Source organism: Macrobrachium nipponense, chromosome 25 (assembly GCF_015104395.2).
Source record: "Macrobrachium nipponense isolate FS-2020 chromosome 25, ASM1510439v2, whole genome shotgun sequence".
Classification (NCBI taxonomy): Eukaryota; Metazoa; Arthropoda; class Malacostraca; order Decapoda; family Palaemonidae; genus Macrobrachium; species Macrobrachium nipponense.
In genome coordinates, this window is record NC_087214.1 from 64076239 (window position 1) to 64102946 (window position 26708).

Consider the following 26708-nt stretch of genomic DNA (forward strand, 5'->3'; position numbering starts at 1 on the left):
AGTTAGCCTAGCTATCTCCGGATCAACCTGCTTGGTCGGCAATGGGTCTACTGAAGGCATGTAGAAACGCCGCTGGAGGGGGAAGCAGCTTATCCGACCTGCTGGACCTAAGCGTTCACTTGGTCCCACACACTGTCAGCCAAGGTGGACCAGGGTAGTCCCACTGTTGCTCAGGGTTCCTTCTTAGGCCCCAGAAAGACTAACCCCCGAGGTCGCTGTGCTGACGAATCTACGTAATGACCTCTGCATCTCAGGGGGGTGATCGCGTCCTAAGGCGATGGACCGTCTGATCCATTCAGGTCGATCACCTCTCGAAACACTCTTCCTTCAGGAGGAAGAACCTCGCCAGACCCCTCGTGGTCTCCTCCAACCACTTGAGTGCACGATCTGCTGGGTCCAAGGACCGATCCAAGAACCGAGCCAGGATCGTAGGCTCTCATGGCCGGACCGTAAGGAGTGCACTCCTCGCTGTCAATCCTGTTCGCCTCCCTCCTCCCTGTGTAGCCCAAGGAGGTTGAAGCGACAAAGTGAGGAAGACCTGACACTCCTGCCCTGCCTACCAGCAGAGCCAGCGGGCTGGGAGGACTGCAGGCGATCACCTACAGGTCTGGACCAGCGGTCTCCGTGCAGAGAAGCGCTGGACCGAAGATGCTGCTACCAGTCGTGAGAGCCGTCCGGTCCCCCCGGTAGGCGTGACGGTCGGGTGACAGGTACTGTCCGCTAGCGCAGTGAGAGTGAGCACTGTCCTCACGACGCGCCATGGTACCAGAAGCAGCCGAGGCTGGTCCTGGTGACCGGGGGTACCTCTTCCCAGCCTCGACACATGAATGGTCATGTGGGACCGTCACATCAACCCTGGGAACGGGGGTATCGCTGCGAGAGCGATCGCTGGTCTGGCAAGAGTCACCTGAGCGACTCTTGCCAACCTTCTGCTTCTTCCCTGAGGAAGGAGAGACAGACCCCATTCCCAGAGAAATGGGAGGACCAGCGTAACAGAGCAGACCCTTAAAAGTATCTGAGCAAGACTTTGTGGGGGGGGGGGGGATGTGTCATGGTAATGTTTCATAGCAAGGAATTACGAGTTAAAGGAAAGGAAAACGCATCTTCGAGAAGTTCTGCAGCATGGATGTTTTCGCACGTGTTGGAAGCGCCTGTTCTCATGATGGTTCTAGAATCGGCAGGAGTTTTGTGGAACGCAACAGGCGCCGAAATGTCGTGAGAAACGCCGTGATTTCTGATGTAATACCTCGTCTAGATTCTTCTAAGAAGTTCCGGTAATCTCGGGAGTCTGTGACGTTCGCCGTAGGCCCCGCCCCCGCCCCCAGAATGCCGTATAAATACAACAGACGAAGTAGGAGAAGGCAGATCGTCAGTTAGTCTCAAGAGTAAGAGATCATCAGTAAGAGCCACAGATCAGATTATCAGTGAGAACTCAGCAGCAGAGATCAGAGATCATCAGAGAGTGATAAGAGAAGAAGGAACCTACGAAGGATCAGAGAGGAAAAGTCCCTCAAGAGAGTTGGTCGAATTCTGGTCACGTCGTCGTCAGGAGTAGATGACCGAGGCATTTCGACGCAGAGCAAGACTTCAGAGAAGAAACGTGTAAGAGGTTTAGAGAAGTTCCTGCCCTTCGAGTATCAAGAATAGACATTATTTTCTGCAATACGGAGTCAAGAAAACGTCTGCAATCACAGTTCTCCTTTTGTGAAGCCATCGCTTCGAGTCACAAAACTGGCCAGCAAGTATTTGAATTACCTCACTTCTTCCCCAGTTCACAAATTGTACTATTTTGCCTTTTTTTATGTAAATAGGAGATACTGTTCTGCATTTATCTTTGTAAGTAAGCTTGTAAATAAACCTTTGTTGTGTTGTTTCTTTCTATATTCGTATCCCCAGTTTCAACTGTTGGTGTTGGATTCTTTTTGTTTAACGTTATAACAAACTTGGAGCGGACCTCTCTCTCGGTTCATAATATTGTGGCGACCTTGCTTAGAATATATCCAGCATTAACAGTTTGAAACAGGGAGAATATAGAAAGAACCAGGATGAGTGAGATGGTGAAAGAGTTTATTGAGTCGGGTAAGCTTCTAGGTCTAGAGGGGAATGATCTCCGTGAGAAGAAAGAAAGAGAAAAGTATGAAAGAGCAGCTGAGAGAAGTAATGAAAATGCAGCAAGAGAGGGAAATATTGGTAATGCAGCAGGAAGAAAGAGAGAAAGAACGTATGCATGAGCAGGAAGAGAGAGAAAAAGAACGTATGCATGAGTTGGAAATTGCTCGGTTAAGACAAAGTACTCGTAACAGTCGGACAGGCGAAAACGAAAATGGAGCTGATAGTTTAGGTATGAGTGCAGTGTTGAAATTAGTACCAAAGTTTGATGAGGAAGATGTTACGACATATGTGTTTTGGGAAGTTAATGGAGAGTAGGTTCTCCTAAAGAAATGTGGACTTTATATTTACAGTCGGTTTTGAGTGGTAGGGCACTTACTGTGTATAGTTGCATGTCTAAGGAGGAATGTGATAATTATGATATTGTGAAAGAAACTGTTCTTAGCGCATATAGGGTAGTACCGGAGGCGTACCGTAAGAAATTTAGAAATTTGAGAAAGGATGAAAATATCACCTATGTAGAATACGGTAAGAAGTTAGAAAGGCTGTTTTATGATTGGTTAACTACTGCTAAGGTTGAGGATTTTGATGGTTTGAAGAACTTAGTGTTGTTAGAAAACTTCAAAGATAACATATCCCCCGAGATTAAACTTTATATAGAGGATAGGCGAGAATCTTTCGCAGGAGCAACTAGGTTAGCTGACGAATCTAGTCTAACTCATAATTTGAGTGTTGGTAAGAAAGGAAATGATCCTTCGTCTGGTAGAGTACAGAGCAGTAAAGGTTTCAGTCCTAGTAATAGCAATGCAAGTAAAAGTGACTATTCCTGTTATACATGCGGAAAACCAGGTCATACGTCTAAGGTTTGTAAGAGTAAGGTGGCATCTAGTGGCTCAAAATTAACTTTTTTCTAATGTAATGGGAAAGGGCATTTAGCAAGAAATTGTGCAGTAGAAAGGAAGGATGGTAAGAAACCAGTGTCTCTAGTTAACCTTTCATCAAGTAGGAATGATGTGATGAGAGAAACTAGGAAATTTTTTGGTGAATTTCTGTCGGAAGGTGTAGTTTCCTCTCTTGGAGGAGTAGATTCGAGAGAAGTGGTCTTGCTTCGAGACACAGGAGCTGCTGTCTCACTGATTAGGAGAGTGTGTGTGCCAAACAGGGCAGAAATCAATTTGGAAGAAAAAGTCATGTTAGGTGGATTTCCTAACACTTGTGTTCTTTGTCCTTTGTTGAAATTGAATTTAGAAAGTTAGGTAGTGTCAGGAGAAGTGAAACTTGCAGTTGTTGACAGTTTGCCCGTTGATGGCGTTGACATTATTATCCGTAATGACTTAGCTTTATCCAAGAATGTGAATTCTGTTGTGAGGGATGTTCCAGTGCCTGAAATGGTAGTAACTAGGTCGGGTTTAGATACAGACATAGATTACGGTCATAATTTGTTCGTGGATTCAAACGAGTGTGATAGAGGTGGCGAGGTTGATCTTGGCATGAGTGTAGCTGAGAAACCTGACTCTATTGTTGACAGTGATAGCCAAACGGAAGGTGTAGCTGTCGAGAGTAACGTAGTAGATGTACTGGTATCTAGTACTAGTTACGGTGATGAATTAGGCATGGATGCGCTAGTCAAGTTGCAGAGAGAGGATGAGAGACTAACCCGAATTTTTGAGGGTGAGCTGGATGATGATCTCGATGATGTAAGGAAACTTTTTGTTTAAAGGACGAAGTTTTGTGTCGTTATGTTCGTCCTAAGTCAGGTAGTAAAGGGGAAAACACTGAACAACTAGTGGTTCCTAGGAAGCTTCGTGAGCTAGTTTTGAAGTTAGCACATGACGAGCAAGGACATTTGGGAGTAAATAAAAATTTCAAGTGTATTAGGAGGGCGTACTTTTGGCCTAAAATGAAGAGTGACATAAAGAGATATGTTTTAAGCTGTCATGAATGTCAAATTGCCGGGAAGCCGAATCAAGTAGTTCCCAATGCTCAGTTGTGTAATATTCCTTCAGTAGGCGAATCTTTTGAGAATGTATTTATCAATATGATCGGACCTTTGTCTGTAAGTAAGGGTAGAGAAGATTGCACAACTAATCTAGAGTATTATAAAAACAATTTCAGAGATGTTTGGCAACTAGCGGAGGAGAACGGAAGCGCTTGGCAACTAGCAAAAGGGGAAACTAAAGGGAAACATGATCTCGGAGCAAAAAAGAGAGGGTCCCTCTTTACCTTATAAGTTCGAAGGTCCTTTTTCAATGTTAGAGGAGAGGGAAAATTATATATTTTAAATTAATATGGGTAAAACTTGCTTCAGTGTTCGACGTGACAGTATGCCTGAGAGAAATTAGTTTTGAGAAAACACAAGAGGTGTTTTAGCATTTCAAAGTTTTAATCAGAGTTCAGAAAACAGAAATGGTAAGAAGAAAGGATAATGTAATAGCTAATAGCCTCTCTAGTTTTCAGAATGAGTAGCCTAATGACCGTTTTCTGTTTTGGCACGAGTGGTTGAGTGAATGGAGAAGTATTAAAGCTTTATGCAGAATTGTTCCCCTGCTGTTTAATTCTTGTTTCTCTTTAGAAAAAAATAAAATCAGTTGATTTAATTTTTTTCTCTTTTTGGGGGGACGTGTCATGGTAATTGCTTCATAGCAAGGAATTAAGAGTTAAAGGAAAGGAAAACGCATCTTCGAGAAGTTCTGCAGCATGGATGCTTTCGCGCGTGTGTTGGAATTCCAGCCTGTTCTCATGATGGTTCTAGAATCGGCAGGAGTTTTGTGGAACGCAACAGGCGCCTAAGTGTCGAGAGAAACACCTTGATTTCTGATGTAATACCTCGTCTAGATTCTTCTAAGAAGTTCCGGTAATCTCTGGAGTCTGTGACGTTCGCCATAGGCCCTGCCCCCAGAATGCAGTATAAATACGACGGACGAAGTAGGAGAAGGCAGATCATCAGTTAGTCACAGAGTAAGAGATCATCAGTAAGAGCCACAGATCAGATTATCAGTGAGAGCTTAGCAGCAGAGATCAGAGATCATCAGAGTGATGAGAGAAGAAGGAACCTACGATGGATCAGAGAGGAAAAGTCACTCGTGAGAGTTTGGTCGAATTCTGGCCTAAGTCGTCGTCAGGAGTGGACGACCGAGGCATTTCAATGTAGAGCAAGACTTCAGAGAAGAAACTTTCTGCAAGAGGTTTAGAGAAGTTCCTGCCCTTCGAGTATCAAGAATAGACATTATTTTCTGCGATACGGAGTTAAGATGACTTCTGCAATCGCAGTTCTCCTTTTGTGAAGTCATCACTTCGAGTCGCAAAACTGGCCAGCAAGTATTTGAATTACCTCACTTCTTCCCCAGTTCACGCATTGTAAGATTTTGCCTTTTTTTTATGTAAATAGGAGATACCATTCTGCATTTATCTTTGTAAGTAAGCTTGTAAATAAACCTTTGTTGTGTTAGTGTTTCTTTCTATATTCGTATCCCCAGTTTCAACTGTTGGTGTTGGATTAATTTTGTTTAATGTTATAACGAACTTAGAGCGGACCTCTCTCTCGGTTCATAAAGTGGGGGGAGCCACCTTCTTCCTTAGCTGGGGGGCCTTGGAAGTTGAAGGGGAAGAGGCGGCAGAAGACGATGACGACGACGAAGAAGACAACACCTTCCTCTTCTTCCTGGACTTCTTCGCCAGCTTCTTCAGGACAGCAGACAGGTCCTCCCTCCAGGATGGGGCTGGGGGAGTTGCTGTAGCAACACTGCTGAACTCCACATGTCTGGAGGGACCTGCAGCAGCGGCAGCACTTCCATGGGCAGGAACGGAGATAGCAGGTACAGCGACAGCTACAGGAGGATGGTCCAGGGGAGAGCTCTACGGGCACTTGAAGTTGGGGCAGGGCGAGGACAGCAAACCCAGGAGGAGGAGGAACCATCTCCCTCCAGGCACATATGGCAGAGGGGCTTGTACTGCGGCCGAAGGGGTGACCGTAGTCACGTGCTGGGTATACATCATGTGTGGTGGAGCGGCATAACCTGGTGTTGAGACTTGTGGTGGTCCTCGTCTCCACCCTGTGAGTGACCAGGGCTGCAGCCAGATGATGAATCAGCCCCTGGATACTCTGAGTGCCTGGAAGGCTCAAAGATCACCACACCTGCTGGAGATCTCCACCCGCGAAGGTAGACACACCTGGAGAAGCAACTGTTTATAAGGGGGGAGGGGGTGTTCCTGTTCGCTCAGAGGGAGAAGGATCCCACCCTGAACAGACAGAAGACCCCGAGTACAACTCATGGTCAGGGTGTCGCCCTTTTCCCTCTGTGCTCAACAAATCGAGTGAAGAGGCGGAGGGGGACACATAACCCGAAGGGGAGAGAGCCATCCGCGGGAATTGACGAGGAGGAAGGAAAGATGATGACATGTCTGTCACCAAAGGTGTCGAGGGAGAGCTTTCCAACAACACCTTGGCGGCCTTACGTGGCTTCTTCCTCTTCTCGTACAACTCCCACTGCTCCTCCGACCAAGAGACACAAACAACACAAGTCAGAGAGCGAGAGCATTCACGCCCCCGGCATCTTGAACATATCCCTTGAGGGTCCACAGTTTCACTGGACCTGAAAGCCCACACTTGAGGCCTCCCACTCCCTGGGCGCACACTCCAGTTGGATGGGGGGGGGCGAGTGGGCTTCTCTGATTCGTGGGACTGCATGATCTAGCGATGCGATCCACGAATAAATAAACAAATATTAACAACAAAGTACTTACAATTATTCCACAACTATACACTAATAGAAAACGGTTGAAGTAACCCAGCTTTGGTAGAATCTCACGACAGAGGTGGGCAGAGCGGCAAGCATACGTCTTCACCCGACGGTGGTCGAAAGCAGAGTGATATGTTTACCTCCAGTCGGGCGTCCGGGACTCCCGACCATCGAACAAGCAGCTATTACTTAACTACCTTGTTAGTAAATCTTACGACCGGTCCAGCTGGCGCTGAGCAGTAATTCCTTATGTAAAGGACCGAGGGTTTGTATAACGTGTCGGAACACATTACAGTTGGATTAGCGGCTTAGAGTTAGACACAACATGCTACTACCTGAACATGAGAGGTTATTAGGGTTTGTGGTGTATTGCATCGCATAGATTCTTTAACACACAAGGGGTAGTTTACTCAAAAGACCTGCATGTTTTTGAAGAGGAGGAGATTCTCCATCGATGTCCTCCTTGTGTATCTCACGTAAAAAAACTTGGAGGGGATGCAACTATCCTTTTAACCTTCTCCTCCAGTTACCTACCTGATACTATCATTGTTGGCCATAAGAGGATGCAGGTTTAAAGATATAAAAGAAATCCTAAACAGTGTCGCAAATTTTTTTAATATGGCCACATTCAAAACTTGTGTGAAAACAACAAAAGATGTTCTGTGTGCTCTGCGGAGCATGATAATTTTGACTTATGTGTAGCAGCCCAGTACTGCTTTCAATGTAAGGGTGATCATTCTCCAAATTCAAGGACTTGCCTCGGATACAGATTTGAAGAAAAATTATTGGCAGTGGCTGACAATGAACATGTCAGCATTAGCGAAGCAAAGCGTGTGGTAATGGGAGCAAACAAAAGTGCCAACTCTACCTATGCTTCAGTAATAAAACTTACGAAAAGTTCCAGCAATGTAAGGCAACTAATAACTGCATCTGATAATAGGCATCACATACCTGCTACTCCACAGACTGTAAATAATGAAAATCCCCAATTTGTCAAGAAATTTTCATATGCTAGTGCCTTAGAGTCCAACACCAAAAGTTGTACTTCAGGAAGTACAGAAAACTCACCTACCACTTCAGGAAGTACAAAAAAACTCACCTACCAAAGTCAATACAAAGGTGACTAATATGATAGTTGCAGGCTCACCTTCCAAAAAAAATGAAGCCAAAATCAATTAATAATTCAGGAAGATGTTCCAAAAACACTTCCAACAAGAATAAGCCAAGGTACCAATCCCAATTAGATAAGAGCTACTTCAGAGCCATCAATTGTCACAGCCACAAACAAAAATGAAAATAAAACTATAATTACAACCACCAAGAAGCGCACAAGGAATACATCCCCAAATACGTAATGATGGCTTTAAAATAAAAACCTCAAATGGGTTCAGTGTTTTAGAAGAGATCTCTCCACCTAGAAAGGTGGTTCCAAAAGCAGTTTCAGCCCAAAAACATAAGAGTTCTGATCAGTCTTGCCGCCCTAAGACAAATGAAATTTGTGAGCGAATCACAGTAGAAATTCTGATCAGAATCAATACCAGAAATAGAATCGGCCAAAAACACTAAATTCCAATTCAAATGAAAAGGGATAAAAGAAACAGTCACTTATTATAAAGGAGAGCTTTCCTCTCCACACTAGGAACAGTACTTCCTCTCTAAGGAGTGGGAAGTAGCACTTTTTGCCACCTTAACATTCATGTTCGATATCCTTCAGTGGAACTGTAAAGGTCTCAGAGCCCGTGCAGAAGACCTTAAAGTCTTAATTCATGAATTCAATCCAGGGATTATATGCCTGCAGGAGACAATGTTAGGTAACTCTCCTTATAATCCTGGACTAAATTATTCAATATTTAACTCCTCTCCCCCAAATGGTGGTCGGGCCCATAGAGGTGCTGCAATTATTGTAAATAAAGCTCTGCAGCACTCCATAATACAATTAAATACAACTCTACAAGCTGTTGCTATTTCAGTCATCTTGGAAAAGAGGATAACAGTCTGCTCCTTATACCTTCCACCGGATCTTGTTTTTAACAGTGAAGATATTCAGTCCTTAATTAACCAACTTCCAGCTCCTTTACTTCTCCTAGGTGATTTTAATGCCCACAACCCCCTTTGGGGAAGTCGGTTTCTAGACAGTAAAGGGAAATTAATTGAAGACTTTATTGATAGGAATGATGTTATCCTATATAATAATGGGTCAATGACTTTCCACAGCATTCATGATCATCATTTCTCTGCACTGGACCTTAGTATCTCTTCAACAAGTATCCACCTTGATTTTAGTTGGTCTGTTAACGAGAATTTAAATGGGAGTGATCATTACCCGATCCATTTGAAATATGCTGTGAATGGTCCCTCTGAAGTTTTACCGAAGTGGAAGGTAGAGGAGGCAGATTGGGATAAATTCAGTAAGGGCGTCATACTAGATAGGGAGTTTGAGTCATTTCATTCTCATCTAGATGCTTATGATTACTTTATTGAATCTACTCTGAAGACTGCTGGAGGCTCGATTCCCAAAACAAAGGCAAACCTCGTAGACCTGCAGTTCCCTGGTGGAATAAGACTTGTGGTATTCTGAGGAAAGTTAGGTATTCTGAGGAAAGTTACTAGGAAGTGCTACAGACGTTACAAAACTAGTGGTTCTCCTCAGTCTAAATTAATCTACAAACGTGCTTTAGCCAAGCAACGGCGGTTTTATAAAAGAGCCAAAAGAGAAAGTTGGCTTTACTATATTAATGGAATAAACTTAAAGACTCCACTGAAAGTGGTGTGGCGCAAAATAAGGAAACTGAGTGGGAAATTTGCTGCGTCACCATTACCCTCATTAAAAATAAATGACACTGATCACAGAGCCCACTGTAGTTGCCAATGAGCTAGGAAAACACTTTTCTGAAGTTTCAAGTGAGAAGAATTATTCTTGAGAATTTCAAAAAATTAGGAATTCTGAAATTATTCTGGAATTCGATTCAGGAAAATCTGAACCATACAACTACAGGTTTTCCTTGAGAGAATTACGGGAGGTGCTCTCCTCTAATGAATCCACAACTCCAGGTGAGGATACAATCATATATGAAATGCTTAAGCACCTTCCAGACGATGTCAAAAAATATTTACTGAAGATTATAAACAAAATATGGATGGGAAACTGGAATTTTACCCAACGACTGGAAAATATCCATAGTTGTTCCAATTAAAAAGCCTAATAAAGATGCTTCCCTAGCCACCTGCTATAGACCAATAGCTCTAACCAGCTGTGTGTGTGTAAGCTGATGGAGAAAATGATAAATACTAGACTAGTTTGGCTCTTAGAAAGTAAAGGATTAATATCATCATTTCAATTTGGTTTCAGGAAAAACCGCTCCACCCTTGATCCGTTGCGGAGGCTGACCAACCAAATCCAGCAAGGCTTCGCCAAACAATGTCAGACCATCGGAGTATTTTGTAACCTTGAAAAAGTATATGACACTGCCTGGAGAATTGGCATCATGAAAAAATTGCACATGATGGGCATATGTGGAAGAATGATCAGATTTATATATTCCTTTTTAACAGAGATTTTTAAGGTAAAAGTGGGAAACTTTTTCTCCCAACCTATTGTGCAGGAGGAGGGAGTTCCCCAAGGAAGCATTTTAATGGTAACACTCTTTTCAGTGGCAATAAATAGTGTGGTTGAAAAAATCTTGCCTTCTGTAAAATGCTCACTTTTTGTTGATGACCTTGCAATATATTGCACAGGATATGATTCATTGTCAGTATGTAAACATCTGCAAAGGTCCATTAACGCAATTACTAAGTGGGCTGATGAGAATGGTTTTAAATTCTCCTCTTCCAAAACAGTTGCAGTAAGATTTACCAGATGCCGGCTTGTGGAAGAAGTTCCCACACTTAGTTTAAAAGGATCTATCATTCCTTATGAAAGTGAAGTAAAATTTCTGGGGATGATTATTGACCACAAATTAACATGGGACAACCACATAAATGCACTAAAGATTAATGTAAAAAAATCTTTGAATATTTTAAAGGTTGTTTCTGGTTTTAGTTGGGGGGCTGATAAAAAAATCCCTTTTGAGGCTATATGACTCGCTGTGTCGCTCCAAGCTAGACTATGGCTGTCAGACCTATTCCTCAGCTTGTAAAACCAAGCTAAAGGAATTGGATGTTGTACAGAACATGGGGTTGAGAATATGCTCAGGGGCTTTTAGAACTTTTTAGAACTTCTGTTGAAAGCATATATGTCAACACAGATCATCTTCCCCTTGATCTAAGAAGGTAAGAGCTTGGGTTGCGATATGTGGCTAGAATGATAAGTGTCCCAAAAATCCCTCCTTTCAAGTACTTAACCCTTAAACGCCGAATGGACGTATTAAATGTCGAGTCAAAATCTCCCCCGATTGTCGAATGGACGTACCATACGTCGACTCAAAAAAGTTCTTTTAAAAATTCGCCCCCCCCCCGTTAAAAAATAACTTATAAGGGCCTACCAGCCGAAAACTTTGAATCACGCGCCTTGGGGGATGCTGGGAGTTCACGGATCAAGGCGTTGTTTTGTTTACAATCCTTACGCAGGCGCGCAAGTGCGAATTTCTTTCTTATCGCACTAAAAAGTATCAGTGACACATCTCAAAAATTATTTTATCACTTTGACATAATTTTTGCACCGTTTTAAATTATCCGTTCCATGAAGTATTATATATGAAAATGTGCGCAATTTCATTTAGAATACAGCAAAAAATACTCATGATTGTAGCTTTTATCAGTTTTGAAATATTTCCATATAAATAATGATAAGTGCCAAAATTTCAACCTTCGGTCAACTTTGACTCTACCGAAATGGTAGAAAAACGCAATTGTAAGCTAAAACGCTTATATTGTAGTAATATTCAACTATTTACCTTAATTTTGCAACAAATTGGAAGTCTCTAGCACAATATTTTGATTTATGGTGAATTTATGAAAAAACTTTTTCCTTACGTCCACGCGGTAACTCTTCCGAAAAAAATCATACATGCGATTGTGGTAATGTTTGCACCATTTTAAAATTAGCCGTTACATAAAGTTTTATATATGGAAATGTGCGCAATTTCATGCACAATACAACTAAAAACAACCCATGGTTGTAGCTTTTATCAGTTTTGAAATATTTTCATATAAAAATGATAAGTGACAAATTTTCAACCTTCGGTCAATTTTGACTCTACCGAAATGGTCGAAAAACGCAATTGTAAGCTAAAACGCTTATATTTTAGTAATATTCAAGCATTTACCTTCATTTTGTAACAAATTGGAAGTCTCTAGCACAATATTTTGATTTATGGTGAATTTATGAAAAAAATAACATTTTCCTTACGTCCGTGTGGTAACTCTTCCGAAAAAATCATACGTGCGATTGTGGTAATGTTTGCACCATTTTAAATTAGCCGTTACATAAAGTTTTATATATGAAAATGTGCGCAATTTCATGTAGAATACAACGAAAAATAATTGAGGGTTGTAGCTTTTCTCATTTTCGAAATATTTGCATATAAATCACGATAAATAGAAGAAAAAAAAACACGTTCGGTCAACTTTGACTACCGAAATGGTCGAAAAACGCAATTGTAAGCTAAAACTCTTATATTTTAGTAATATTCAATCATTTACCTTCATTTTGCAATAAATTGGAAGTCTCTAGCACAATATTTTGATATATGGTGAATTTATGAAAAAAACTTTCCTTCCCTCCGCGCGCGGATTCTCCACCATAAATCTCCGAATTGCATACATTGCATTCTCGGAAAATTTGCTCCGTTTCATATTGAAAAAAATTCTACATTTGGTCATTTTTAACTCGTCGGAAATGGTCGAAAACTGCAATTGTAAGCTAAAAATCTTACAGTATTGTAATATTCAATCATTTGTATTCATTTTGAAACAAATTGGAAGTCTCTAGAACAATATTTAGATTTACGGTGAATTTTTGAAAAAAAACATTTTTTTACGTCCGAGCGTTACGAATTCGTACATCATTTTGTGATAATATTTTTCCGGTGTTGCTTTTATTGTTTTACAATGTATTATATATCAAAATGATTGCAATTTAGTGTACAATACAACGAAAAAAAAGAAACTCGTTAGCTTTTACCGTTTTTTGAACAGCGTGATTTTAATACAATTATGTATGAATTTTTTTTTCCGCTACCATATATCGCATCATTTACATATGATAATGATATTATTTGTCATTTCTGATGATTGCATACTAAACTTCAGGCAATGACAAAAAAAGGAGCCAAAAATGAACTCTTAATCTTCAAAACTAAGCGCGCTGTGATTTTTTGAAAAAAATATTTGTTTTGCTTCCGCGCTCACTCAAAACTGGCGCCGGCATTCGGGGGAGTTTTTGATTTTTACCGCCTCGGCATTTAAGGGTTAAGGAAACAGACTCATGGAATTTCTCTGGTACAAGAGCTTCAAAACCACTCCAAATTCAACTGAACGAGGATGTTAGGGATAACCATCTCAAATCTCAGAAAGTCCTGGAAGTAAAACATCCTGTAAATCCTCCATGGCTTATTCCTGAAGCATTAGTATGCAAGAAATCATTTAAGAAGAAGGATTGTACTGAAGAAGAGATTGGGGGAAAATTCTTAGCGCACGACGTTACCCATGCTAATTATGTGAAGATTTATACAGATGGATCAAAGTCAGACAGGACAGTGGTGTTGGGTGTGCTGTTATCCTTGGTGATACAGCATATACAGCTAAATTACCTGACTTTGCATCAATATTTACTGCCGAATTAACACAGCCGTAGTCTCTGCCCTAGATTTAGTTCTTCAAAGTAGTGACACTAATTTTGTCATATACTTGGATTCTTAAAGCACTTTAGAGGCTATCAAAAGATTTAATAGCTTTCATCCGTTAATCCAAAAACTTCAGAAGTCGCTTTTTCGTGTATATTGTCTGCATAAGTCAGTCTCTTTCTGTTGGGTTCCTTCTCACGTGGGGATTCACGGAAATGAGACTGCAGACAGGGAAGCAAAAGCTGCTAGTGCTTTGCCAGAAACAACCTTCAGGAAAGTGCCTCATACAGACCTAAAAAGTCCTATTAGGTCTTATGTATTAAGTAAATGGCAAGAAAGGTGGACTTCTCTTCTTGCCAATAATAGTAAGTACGTATAGAAGTATTAGGAAAAATATACTGTCGTGGCCTTCGTCATTCCAGCTTGACAGACGAACAGAGGTTATTTTAACGAGATTAAGGATTGGGCACACTTATTTAACCCATCAGTTTATTTTAGAAGGAAGCAGCCCACCAGTGTGTGCTTACAGCAATGAGATACTAACAGTGGAGCACATTCTGATGGTTTGCCCCAAATATTTTAACCAAAGGGAAAGATATTTCCAGGGTAAATCCCTCTCAAATATCTTGGGAGATGAAGGAGATATTTCTGCTCTCGTCTCCTTTTTAAAGTGTATAAAAAATTTTAATAATATTTAGATAATTATTTATATATCATACAGATTTTTAAAGACAAACTATTTTTAATATATATTACGCCATTCATTAAACTTCATATTTTTATTTATTTATTAGTCACATCTAATTTTATGAATCATCTCTTTCACTAATTTATTCATTCATTTACCATAATTAAACTTATTTAGCCTTCACGACGGCGCTGAATGGCCTTCTTGGCCCCAGTGCCTGGGCTTTAGCCCTAAATATCATACATCCATCCATCAACTTTAAACGATTAGAAGTTAGAAAGTGAAATTTATACCATTAAAAACATAAGGCAAATTACACACTGCGACTGGAAAACTTTCAGCTTTTGGGTGATAGCAAGAATACTATATCATGAATAATGGGTCTGCAGGAGAAGACATAAGTAATAAACAAAGCTTATGTAAAATGACAATTTGTCGAAAATTGCATTTTTCCTAACTATACAAACCTGAGGTCCTTTAACAATAGGAAGTAGCTAGCGGCAGCTGGAATGGTCGTAAGCTTCGAACAAGGGGAGAGAACGGTAGTTAACTGCTTGTCCGACAGTCGCGCGCCGCGCGACTGGGAGGTAAACAAATCACTTTTGCTTTTGGCCCATGCAAAATACGCAGAGTGAGGGGTGGCATGAGGAGGGACTATATGTAAAGGACCTCAGGTTTGTATAGTTAGGAAAAATGCAATTTTCGACAAATTGTCATTTGTTCCGATACGTAATACAAACCATCGGTCCTTTAACAATAAGAAGACTCACTTCTTGGTGGGAGGAATCTGAGTCTTTTGATGAACAGACTGGTGTTCGTCCATCCCTGGAATGCCTCCCTGGTCGTAAGAGCGAGGGAGGGATCCAAGCCTCTGTCCGATTGATCGGGGTGTGCACCGCAGGATCAATGGTCAGACCTCTGGGCCGAGTACTAAGAGAGAGGCCAGCGTATCTCTTCGTACCAGCAAGCAAGAACTTGTTCCTGTTTGCAAGAGGCAACATAAAGTATGGGTTGTCTCAAGCTGGCATCCACTTCCTCCCCCTTGTTGGAGGAAGTGGTGGATATACGCTCCTATCCCTAGTGAAAGGGATAGATGGGGCTCTGTTGAGTAGCTCACCTGCATCTTGTCCTTATCCAGCAGGGTGACGACCGTGTCCCTCTAACCACAGGTAGAGGGGAAGAAAAAGATGGAAGAGGAGCCAGTCACACACTCATTACTCATCCATTCTACGGTCACACCAGGACTCGATGCTGTTCAGCCTGCGAGGGTCTGGGTTCGCTACACAACGTGTTGAGCAGCCACCACGGGTTCCAAGGAAAAAGATCCAAGGACCTGTGGGCAATATCCCGAAGGTAGAAGAAGGGCATGTGGTCTGGTTGGACCAGACCCCTGCCTTCAGTACCTGCGCCACGGCGGAGAAGTTCTTGCGGACAAGGCAGCATCTCCTTCGTATCGAAGGCGGTTAAGTCCATTAGGGAAGGGGAGGGGATTGTGAACGACTCGAACCAATCGTCAGGGACCGAAGGGTTCTGAGTCTTCGCTACGAAGTTCGGTACGAAATCGAGCGTCACGGATCCCCATCCCCTGGGAATGCTTGACTTCGCAGGAGAAGTCATGCAGTTCCTCAGAGGAAAAGAAGGAAATAGTCGCATGACCTATCCCTCTTCTCTACTTCGGTGATGTCCAGTACCCATACTGGTCTGTCCGTTTGCCACGAAGTCTCTCGCATCCTCCTATCCCCATGCAGCAAGTTCTCGGTAGTGGATAGGACACCGACACTCCATGGTGGGTGTCGATGGTATGGGTACTGTGACAAGCTATTAAGACGAAGTAATGATTGCTCTGTAACAACCGAACTAAGTCAACAGCGTAGTTCGTAACTGACTCGGGCGCTCTGACAGCTGCCGACTGACTGCGTTCGGTAGGAGGCAAGTTGTCAAAGAGCATCCGAGAAAATAAGCAAATCCCGTGACCTTCTTCGCCCACTTTTAAAGGGTTATGCCGGAGACCAAACAAATAATGTATTTGTTTTGTCACCAATGCCGGACAGCGAGGTGATGATTCTCTTAAGGCATGTGCCCAACAGGCGAAAGTCAATTGCCTTCTAGAGACCAAGGTCCCTGAAGGTAAAACATCTCATGGTTGTTGAATCTCAGCTAAGGAGAAACAACACTATGTACCGTTGAAGACGAAGGTAGATATTGAATGCAACCTACGTCTTCACAGATGAATCGAGAGAAGGATTCTCAAGATTCATAACTGTGCTTACAAATGACTGAAAACGCTAACCGCGCTGTTTCATTGCTGTCCCGTGAAAGAAAGTCGTAGTTGCAATGAAAGCGGGGCGTTCTTCAGTAATGAAAACACAGGGAAAGCCGCCTGAAGAACTGCTTCTCATGGGCTGAACATTTGAAGTAGAGCTGTCAGTCGGGAGAGTAGGCGATGTCTTCTGACACATCTTGTAATTCGGGTTGAAAACATGAACAATGTACACCTACGAATACGCGATCTTTTGAAGACAAACCTCAGATGTCTGCAAAATCATTCGCATTATCGCAGCGCGATGCAGCGGGAGACTTTGTACGACTTCTGTTACCGGGTGCGGTAAACGAAAAGATGAAAGAGTCCAAGAGATATCCTCGTTGAAAAATTCTCGCAATGTCGAAGGCGATGGAATCTAGCGTCACAGCCGTAGATGGTCCTTCATTATTGCGAGAATCCCCGTTAATCAGAGACCTAAGTCCATGATTGTTGGGCAGAGATACGGTTCGGTAGTCAATCAAAGCAGGGGAGAGAGAGACATACATGACGTGCATCTCGGAGGCCCAGCTGATACTGAGCTGCTATCAGGCAGTCAATACGCAGTAGTTGAGCCTGAGCTCTCGCTGACTCGTCATCCTGAGTTGCCAGGTAATCTATTATTCCACGAAGGAATGCGTTCGGCTAGAACTACCGAGCATAAAAGATATGCTCGAGCAATTATATTTATGGCGAAACGAATTTCGGTAAATATAAAAGTTGAAATGGTGTTGTCGTGACAAAACCGTAAGTATATAAAATTGAAACTGAAAACTCCTGGGAGGTTGCAGGCAACCCCGAGTTGCAGTTCAATTAGAATACTTGTCTTATAAGTCGCAATCCGTAGATTAACTAGGATATGCGCCTACCCCTCGGACAATTCAACTGCTTAGTAGAATCATGTCGTGAGGTTAATATACGTAGTATATTTGTAGGATTCTGAACAACGATCTCCATCCTAATTTCTTTCCTTCAAGAAAACAAAATAAGGATTGGAGATCGACCACTTCGATCTCTATCAAAGAGAGTGAAGGAGAAAGTCTTCCTCGAAGGAAAGCTTCAATGGTGAACAGAATACTAAGACGATAGTTCAAGCCAAACTGGATATTCCCGTCCGATCTTCTCTATTCCAGGTTGGTCGCCTACTGTGAGATAGTTTCTTTCAGCAGCAGTCTTCTTCCCAATGCTAGAAATACCAGGAATTCGAGCATAGGCGAGGTTCCCGATTATCGTGTAACATATCGGGGATTCTCGTCTCGCTCACTTTGGACCGTGGTCTCGCCCAAGTGTTTGGAGATCGTAAAAAAACTCGAACACTGAATGCGCTAGAAATTCCGTAGAATTCTAAGCAGTCTGCGAAACCCCCACCGAATTCGTCAAACGATATCGGCTGGTGGTCCTCTCGATTCCCGTAGAAATCGAGAATGGGCAGGATTCCTCCTCAACGACCGGGGCTTACGTCGGGTAGGACCCGAAGGTCCCCCCGGTAGCGCAGTCCCGAACGTGGGATCCTACAGAGAAATCTCCGTAGGATCCCTCCCCTTTCCCTCGTAGCCGTAAGGAGAGAGGGAATGGGGGAGAAATTGGATACTCGCTCACCTTCCCAGTGGAACTAGCAGTTGGAGAAGAGTAGGAGCAGCCATCGCCTGCGGCGATGGCCTCTCAGAGTCTGGGAAAACGTATCGTCAGGAGAAAAACGTTTTTCCCGCGGAGGGTTACGAACTCTCACTGTAGGTAAGGGTCTGCCGCCACTGTGAACGTCGTCTGGGTGGGGCTGATCGACACCTGACAGGAGAGAAGCCGATACCGTCCTCCGACTCATTCCAGTCCTCGTCGAGGTCGAAACCTCTCAGGAGGACCGAAGGAGTATTTAAATACGGTGTCCGAAGACACGTAGAAACGCCGCTGTCGCAGTAGAGGAGGTGGAAGTAGCTTGATCGACCGGCCAGAACTGAGAGAGCCTTCTTGTCCGGAGACGAGAGACTCTGGTTCGAGGCCGAATCGGCAAGCTCCGATCGCGGCAGACCCACCGTCGGTTTGGGTTCCCTCTCGGGCCCCAAAACGACTCGAGCAGAGACGTGGGCTCTGCTGGTGGGAGCGGCAATCCTTCCGCAAGGTCATTATGCTGACGAATCAGCTTAATGACTTCTGCAAATTCCTCTGTATCTCGGGAATAACCGCGTCTTGCGGAGTAGGACCGTCAGTCCCTCCAACAAGAACCGATCCGAGATACTCCTCCTTCAGAAGGAGGAAACAGCGCAGACCCTGACGGTCGCCTCCAGCTACTTGCGCGTATGTCCTGGTCGGTCCTAGAACCGTGCCTGGTCCATACAGCGTCATAGCGGTGATCGCGAGCGGCGTACCTCTCGCGATCATCTAGGTACCTCGCTCCTCCCGGTGTAGCCCGAGGAGGTTGAAGGTACAGGAGAGGCAGGACCTGACGCTTCCCCCTAGCTCGCTGCAGGACCAGCGTGCTTGGAGGGCTGCTGCTGATCGTCAATCCGCGGTGGCGATCGAACAGCAGGCCTAGCCTTGCCGCTCGCCTGGGGCGAGAGGCTCGGCTAAGAACGTCGACGCTGATCTCTAGCGTCAGGCGAGCTGTTGCTGGTTACCGTCTCCGCCCGGTCCGATGGGAGCGGCGTCAGGTGACCTGCTAGGCTCGCTGTCGCGGTGAGACCGGCGAGCGTCCTCTCGGCGCGTCGAGCCGCTGGTACCAGCCGTGGCTGGTACCGACGGCCGCGGGGACCCCTTCCTCGCCTCAACCCGTGGCTGGTCAGCGGACCGTCACGTCAACCCGAGCAGCCAGCTGGTCGCTGCGAGGAGCGTCCACTGGCCTGGCGTAGAGTCGTCTGCACGACACTCGCCAGTCTTCTGCTCCGCGCTTCGGTCTTGACGGCGAGCGAGCTCGGGTGTCAAGACTTTGGCTGGACGGTCTCCCCGCGGGAGACCGTCCACTCGGTACTTCTCGCTAACGAGAAGCCGAGGCGGATCCTGGTTTAGCGGCAGAACCGCTAGAACCAGGCGAGGAAGTGCCAGCCGAAGCTAGTACTCCTCTGGTCCCCGTCTTCTTCTCCTTGGTAGAAGAAAAGACGGGCCCCTGTTCCCGAGGGAGCAGAGGACCAGCAGAAGAGCTCCCCAAATCGCCGGAGCGAGACGGGCCCTTAGAAGATCCCCAAGGAGCCTTCTTAGGGGGAAAACCCGGGTTACCAGCTGGTCGCTGGCAAGAGCGGCCGCTGGCCTGGCAAGAGTCACCTGAGCGTCTCTCACCAGCCTTTTCTGCTCCGTGCCGCGTCTTGGCGCCGAGCGAACTCTGGCGCCGAAACTTGGCTGCACGGTTCTCCCGAGGGGAGAACGTACACTCGGGATCTCTCGCGAACGAGAGACCGAGCCGGAACCTGACGTAGCGGCATCGGCCGCTAGCACCAGGCGAGGAAGTACCAGAGCTAACCGATACTCCTCTGGTCCCCGTCTATCTCTTCCTTACGAAGGGGAGACGGGGGGGCCCCGCTCCGAAGGAGCAGGAGGACCAGCAGAAGGACCCCCCGTCCCACCAGGGTGGGACGGGCCCTTAGAAGTTCCCGAAGGAGACTTCTTAGGGGGGGGAAGGCAGGCACCTTCTTCTTCTTCGGCTTATGGGCCTTAGAAGTCGAAGGGGAAGAGGCAGCAGCAGACGATGAAGACGAAGATGACAGCTTCCTCTTCTCCTCTCCTCGTCAGCTCACGCAGGACAGTCGTCAGGTCCTCCATCCAGGCCGGAGCCGGGGCTATTGCCGAAGCAACACGGCCCGACTGCACCTGTCCGGAAGGACCTGGGACTGGGGAAGACACACCGTGGGCAGGACCAGCATGGACAGGCTCAGGAACCAGGAGCGACAGGAACAGCAACCAGCTCAGGAGCGGCAGGAACAGCGGCACGCGGTAGACCCAGAAGGGACAGCCAAGCCAACAGCGGGAATCACATCAGCGGCATGGTACGGCAGGCCCAGCGATTGCCTCGTAGAATCATCGGCAGCCAGCGGAACCTGGTACTGGCGGCCGGTCCAGGGGCGAGCTGCTGGAACAGCGGAAGTCTGGGGCAGGCAACACGAAGAAAACAGGCGGCGGCGGCAACTCCCCCTCGGTACGGCGGCGGCCCTAGTAGCGGCAGACGGCGTCACCGACACAGCATGGGGAGTGTAGACCAGAGGGGGGGGAGCAGCATAAGCGGCCGTGGTAGTAGTGGAGACCGCCCCAGACCTCGCTAGACGCTGCAGCAGCCCGTGGATGCTAGGCACGCCCTGCCGCCGCGGTGGTCCATACCTGTCCAAGGTCGTCTCCCACGGATGTAGCACCTGCGGTAACATAGATAGATTAGTAAGAGGGGTTCCCTCACGCACGGGGGGAAGACATGCCCCACCCGAACGCAAGGAAGACCCCAAATACAAATACAACGAAGAAGCTGAGCGGGGGGCAGGAAGGAAGACGAAGAATCGGATACCAAGGGAGTCGCGGGAGAGCTTTCCGACGACTTCCTGGCAGACCTTCGCTTCCCCTACCCCCGCACAGCAGTGAAAAGTAATATGAAAATGAAACAGAATACTGCCCTTGCGATTCACTTCATAGAACTTAAAGGGGAAAAGATCAATTCCCGGGTTCGGGTAAGAACGGAAACTTGATCCAAATAATATGATGCTATCATAAAATATATATGAAAATGAAACAGAATACTGCACTTGCGATTTCACTTCACATAAAATAATCGTAAGGATCAATTCCCGGGTAAGAACGAAAATTGATCCAAATTAAATTTCATGCAAATAAATAAATGAAAATGAAAAGAATATTGCAATTGCGAATCCACTTCATTGCATTCTATATACAAAATAAAAAGCTCGTGCTGAGCGCAATCACACTCTCGGTAACGAACGCACAGGGCAAAAAATATAATGAAAAAGAGTACTTACATTTTTCAATTACACACTTTCGCCCGAAATACATGACTCGGCGCGAGAGCGCCGCCCTCGGCACCGAGACATAATTCAAGGGTTTAATCATGAACAGAGAGGAAATCGCCGCAATCTACGGCGATAGCTCCATGTTGGTTCATAATTAAGTAATGAAAATGAAAACACGTGTACTTACAGTTTCATTTTCAAGTCAAACAACCATTAGTAGAAAACACAATATAAACAAGCATACGACGATGAAGCGGGCAGAGAGCGATGACGAACACGTCCTTCACACCCGCGGCCGAAGCAAAAGTGATTTGTTTACCTCCCAGTCGCGCGACTGTCGGACAAGCAGTTAACTACCGTTCTCCCCTTGTTCGAAGCTTACGACCGTTCCAGCTGCCGCTAGCTACTTCCTATTGTTAAAGGACCGATGGTTTGTATTACGTATCGGAACAAATGGGCGTACTAATAATTTACAGTAAGTCCTCGGGTTACGCCGGTCTCGACTTACGATGTTTCGTGGTTACGAACGCGCCCCCATAAAAATATAAAAAATAATATTTTGCGTCGTTCCGTCTTACGCGGTTTAGCGTCGTAAGCAACGTAAACAAACGCGAATAGTTCCGGGCGCACGGCGGAAGAATACGCTTTGTGGGGGAGAGGACGGCGTCGCTTCGCTACGCTCATCCTCGCCCATACGCCATTTTTGGTGTTACACTGCCTCTCTCTCCCTCGTGTTGTATCGTTTTTGTAACTTTTTGCTCTTTGTTATGGCTCCCAAGCGCAAGGCGGACTCTTCTGATGGTAGTTGCATCGAAGAAAAGAAAGGCCATCACCATGGAAATTTAAAGAAATTAAAGACATTATAAAGCGATCTGAGAAGGGAGAAACGCCAACAAACATTGGCCGCTCGCTTGGCCTTAGCCGTTCGACCGTTGCTACCATTATCAAAGATAAAGAGCGCATCGTTGAACATGTGAAAGGATCTGCTCCTATGAAAGCGACAGTGATAACTAAGCAGCGTAGTGGTCTAATAATTGAAATGGAAAGGTTATTGGTGCAACTTCTGGAGGTTCTTTTTCTCTTCACTAACCTCCCCCAGTCTCTCCAGCACCGCAGCTTCCTCTCCAGTGTGCAAGCCAATCAAATTAATAAAGGTAAGGAATTGTTCTCTCGTTGTTATGATAGGTATTTACATTAAATCATGTGGTATTTTCAATGTTCCGACTTACGCTGAAATCGTGTTACGACGCATCTTAAGAACGGATCAAACGTCGTAACTCGAGGACCCCCTGTACTTGGTCCTAGTAAACCAACATTTTTACATACTAAACCAGTATCCAAGATCTTGTCCAACAGAAGGCAACAGCAACATCAGATTTAATTTCCACAAGGTAATGTATTAGCTAGCCAGTTTAGACATAAGTAATAAACAAAGCTTAAGTAAAATGGGTCTACTAATAATTAACTTGGTCCTAGTAAAGCAACATCTTAACGTACTAAATCTGTATCCAAGATCTTGTCCAACAGAAGGCAACAGCAACATCAGATTTAATTTAATTTCAACAAGGTAATGTATTAGCCCACTTTTAACCCAATTAATTGCTCTCCAGCAATTAATTGGAACAAAAACCATTCTATTGAAGATTGGAATGGAATGGAATATGGAACTTAGGCTTGAAGCCAAGCACTGGAATCCAAAGGATTAATCAGTACTATATTGAAGATTGGAGATCACATGCCATTCCATTACTAAGAAGTTCCCTAGGTGGGCATTACTTAAGGTTCTTTGCAGCATCCCTTCAGACTGTAGCTGCAAACCCCCTCTCCTAAAAATATTTTCATAGTGCAATTCGAGGCTTTTGTCCCTTTACACCTTTCGAATCTTTTCACTGTCACTTAACATTTCAGTGCCTAAGTTGACACATTGGTCTGTTTGTTTTCGTAAAAAACCTATATAAAAATTTAGTCCTTACAAATGATCAGAAAATATGAGTTTGCAAGTGAAATTAACTTCATTATCCTTGTAAAGCCATCAAGACTGCTGTCAAAAATACCACAACTGGCATATAGGAGGAAAACAAAACTCCATGAGGCCGACAGAAAACCCAATCTAGAAATTATCCTTGTCAATTATAATGGAAGCAAAACCTTTACACAAAATTTTCAAACCTTCAATACTATTGCCTCTTCATAAATCTACACGGTTCATCAAACAACCTGAAGAAATTGATAAAAAAGCCCCCAAGATATGGATTTCTCTGGAATCACGCTCAAAGTTTACCTTCTCATGAATAAAAACTTTCATGAACTCCTTCAGTGTGCTTACCCTTCCATGATATTGTCCGAAAAGAGCTGATTTGGCAGAGTCAGTGACACAGTAGTGGTGAAATCATTCATGGGTTGCCGGGCTGCAAGACGCCTTTCTACTTCCTCGCGACTGAGCTGTCCATCATTGTGCGTTCCTCCTCCTAAACCGCCTGCTTGACGACGTGCAGACAACTGTGAAAACAAAGAATATAAACTTAATTGATTGGGTCTTAAAAAGTTATTCTAGCAAAATGAATCCTTATTTCAAACAACCAATACAACACAGTTTACAAAGCTACAGGATATAAGTCTCCTTCCTCTTTAATTCAAAAAGCACTTAAGACTTATTGCCCGGTTCCTATTTATAGTAAATATGCTATTTGTAGGACTAAAGTTAGAGGATATAAGACAAATTTTTGTAAGAAATATGATATTGTCATGATACAATAAAGTTTTATACATACTTACCTGGCAGATATATATTTAGCTATAGACTCCGTCGTCCCCGACAGAAATTCGAATTTCGCGGCACACGCTACAGGTAGGTCAGGTGATCTACCGCCACTGCCACTGGGTGGCAGGAATAGGAACCATTCCCATTTTCTAAACCAGATTTTCTCTTCCACCTGTCTCATGAGGGGAGGCTGGGTGGGCCATTTAATTGTATATATCTGCCAGGTAAGTATGTATAAAACTTTATTGTATCATGACAATATCATTTTTATACATTCAACTTCCCTGGCAGATATATACTTAGCTGATTGGCACCTTTGGCGGAGGGTAAGAGACAGCTAATTACTGAATAGACAGGAAAGCAACATACGTTGTAGGTAACAAAAATATAAGAAACCTTGGTTCCTACCTGTGTCAGCGAAATACTTCATGGCTACTGCCTAGGAGCTTACATCACCTCAAGAGCCTCAGCGAGGTAGTGACCTCATGCTAAGAGTTCTTGATGGTCTGTCGATGGGGTCTTATCCACTTACTCGACAGAACCTAAGGATGTCAATGGGGTCCTATCCACTTATATGACAAAACACCTTGCCATATGGCATCATCAAGGAGCATAACACCGATCCCGATCACCTGATCCTAATACCGGGGTTAGTACTACGATTGAAAGGAGTTATCCCCCCAATATCCTTTCAAACAACCATAAAAAACTCAAAACCAAACCATTTTTTTTAGTTAAAAACAATATTATTTAAGGATCAGTACCAGCTCCCTGTCCTAGCATGGTATCCGCTGATACATAAGGTCCAAGAGAAAAAAACTTTTCATAAGTCACTGACGTCTTAAGTAGTGGGAGGCAAATACCGAGTTGCATCTCCAATATGTTGCTGCTAATATGTTCTTCATTGAACTATTTCTATTAAAGGCTAGGGAAGTTGCAATTGCACGGACTTCTGTGCTCTAACCCTAAGCAGCTTAAATGCTTTGCTCCTGGCATTTCATGTAAGCCTCCGTTATCACTTTCTCACGAAGAATGCTAATGCGTTCTTCGACATTTGCCTCTTCGGGTTCCTTACCGCGCACCATAGGCTCTGATCACAACCCTGGAGTTGACTCTTTCTCTTCAGATAGAACTTCAGTGCTCTGACCGGACAGAGAGACCTTTCTGCTTCTCTACCCACAAGGGGAGAGAGGCCCTTTATTTCAAAACTTCTGGGCCAAGGTTTAGAAGGGTTCTCATTCTTGGCCAGAAAACAGAGGTTGGAAAGTACAACAGCAGAATCTCCTCTAAAACCTACCCGAGAGTCTAATGCATGTATCTCATGACCCTCTTGGCAGTCGCGAGGGCCAGAGAAAAATGCACTTTCTCGGAGAGGTCTCTAAAGGATGCCTTATTTGGTGGTTCGAAAGTATCCGAAGAGAGAAACTGGAGGACCACATCCAGATTCCAACTTGGTGTGATAGAGGACTTAGACTTTGTAGTACCAAAGGATCGTATCAAATCATGGAGATCCTTGTTGTCCTCTATGTTGAGGCCCCTGTTTCTAAATACAGTTGAGAGCATGCTTCTATAACCTTTTATGGTTGAAACAGCTAAGCGTGATTCCTCTCTAAGGAAGAGAAGGAAATCAGCAATTTCGGTCACAGAGGTATTGGAAGAGACAGCTTTCTTCGACCTACACCATCTACGGAAGACTTCCCACTTCGATTGAAAGACCCGCAGAGTAGAGGATCTGCGGGCTCTGGCAATTGCGCTTGCAGCTTTTCGACAAAAGCCTCTCGCTCTGACAAGTCTTTCGATAGTCGAAAGGCAGTCAGGGAGAGAGCGTGGATGTTTCCGTGATATCTCTCGAAGTGGGGTTGTTTGAGCAGATCTGTCCTCATGGAAGAGATCTGGGGGAAGTCCACCGTCCATTCCAGTACCTCTGTGAACCAGTCTCGAGCGGGCCAATATGGGGCGATGAGTGTCAGTTTCGTCGCCTCCGAGGAACGGAACTTCCTTAACACTTCCCCCAGAATCTTGAATGGGGGAAAAGCGTAGGCATCTAAGCCCGACCTGTCCATGAGAAGGGTATCTATTGCTATTGCTCTGGGATCTTCGACTATGGAGCAAAAGTTTTCCATCCTTCTGGAGAGGAACGTGGCGAACAGGTCTATCTGAGGCTTCCCCCAGAGGAACCAGAGCTTTCGGCAGACTTCGGAGTGGAGGGTCCACTCTGTTGGAAGGACCTGGTTCTTCCTGCTGAGTCTGTCTGCTCTGACATTTTTGGTTCCTTGTACAAAACCTCGTCAACAGTACAATGCCTCGTTCCTCTGCCCATATCAAGAGGTCTCTTGCTATCTTGTATAGTGTGAGCGAGTGAGCCCCCCTCCCCCCCTGTTTTCGGATGTAAGCCA

The 26708-nt window shown here is 44.5% G+C and overlaps 1 protein-coding gene across 5 annotated transcripts in view; it reads right to left on the reverse strand.

Annotated features, from left to right (window-relative positions):
- The window catches only part of LOC135199465 (INO80 complex subunit E-like), a 103114-nt gene that overhangs the window by 15250 nt on the left and 61156 nt on the right, over positions 1-26708 (reverse strand). For all 5 annotated transcript variants that reach the window (XM_064227548.1, XM_064227550.1, XM_064227552.1 and 2 more), the window contains one exon: positions 23878-24050. In XM_064227548.1, the coding sequence (XP_064083618.1) occupies positions 23878-24050 (173 nt within the window). The remainder of the gene's footprint in view (positions 1-23877; positions 24051-26708) is intronic.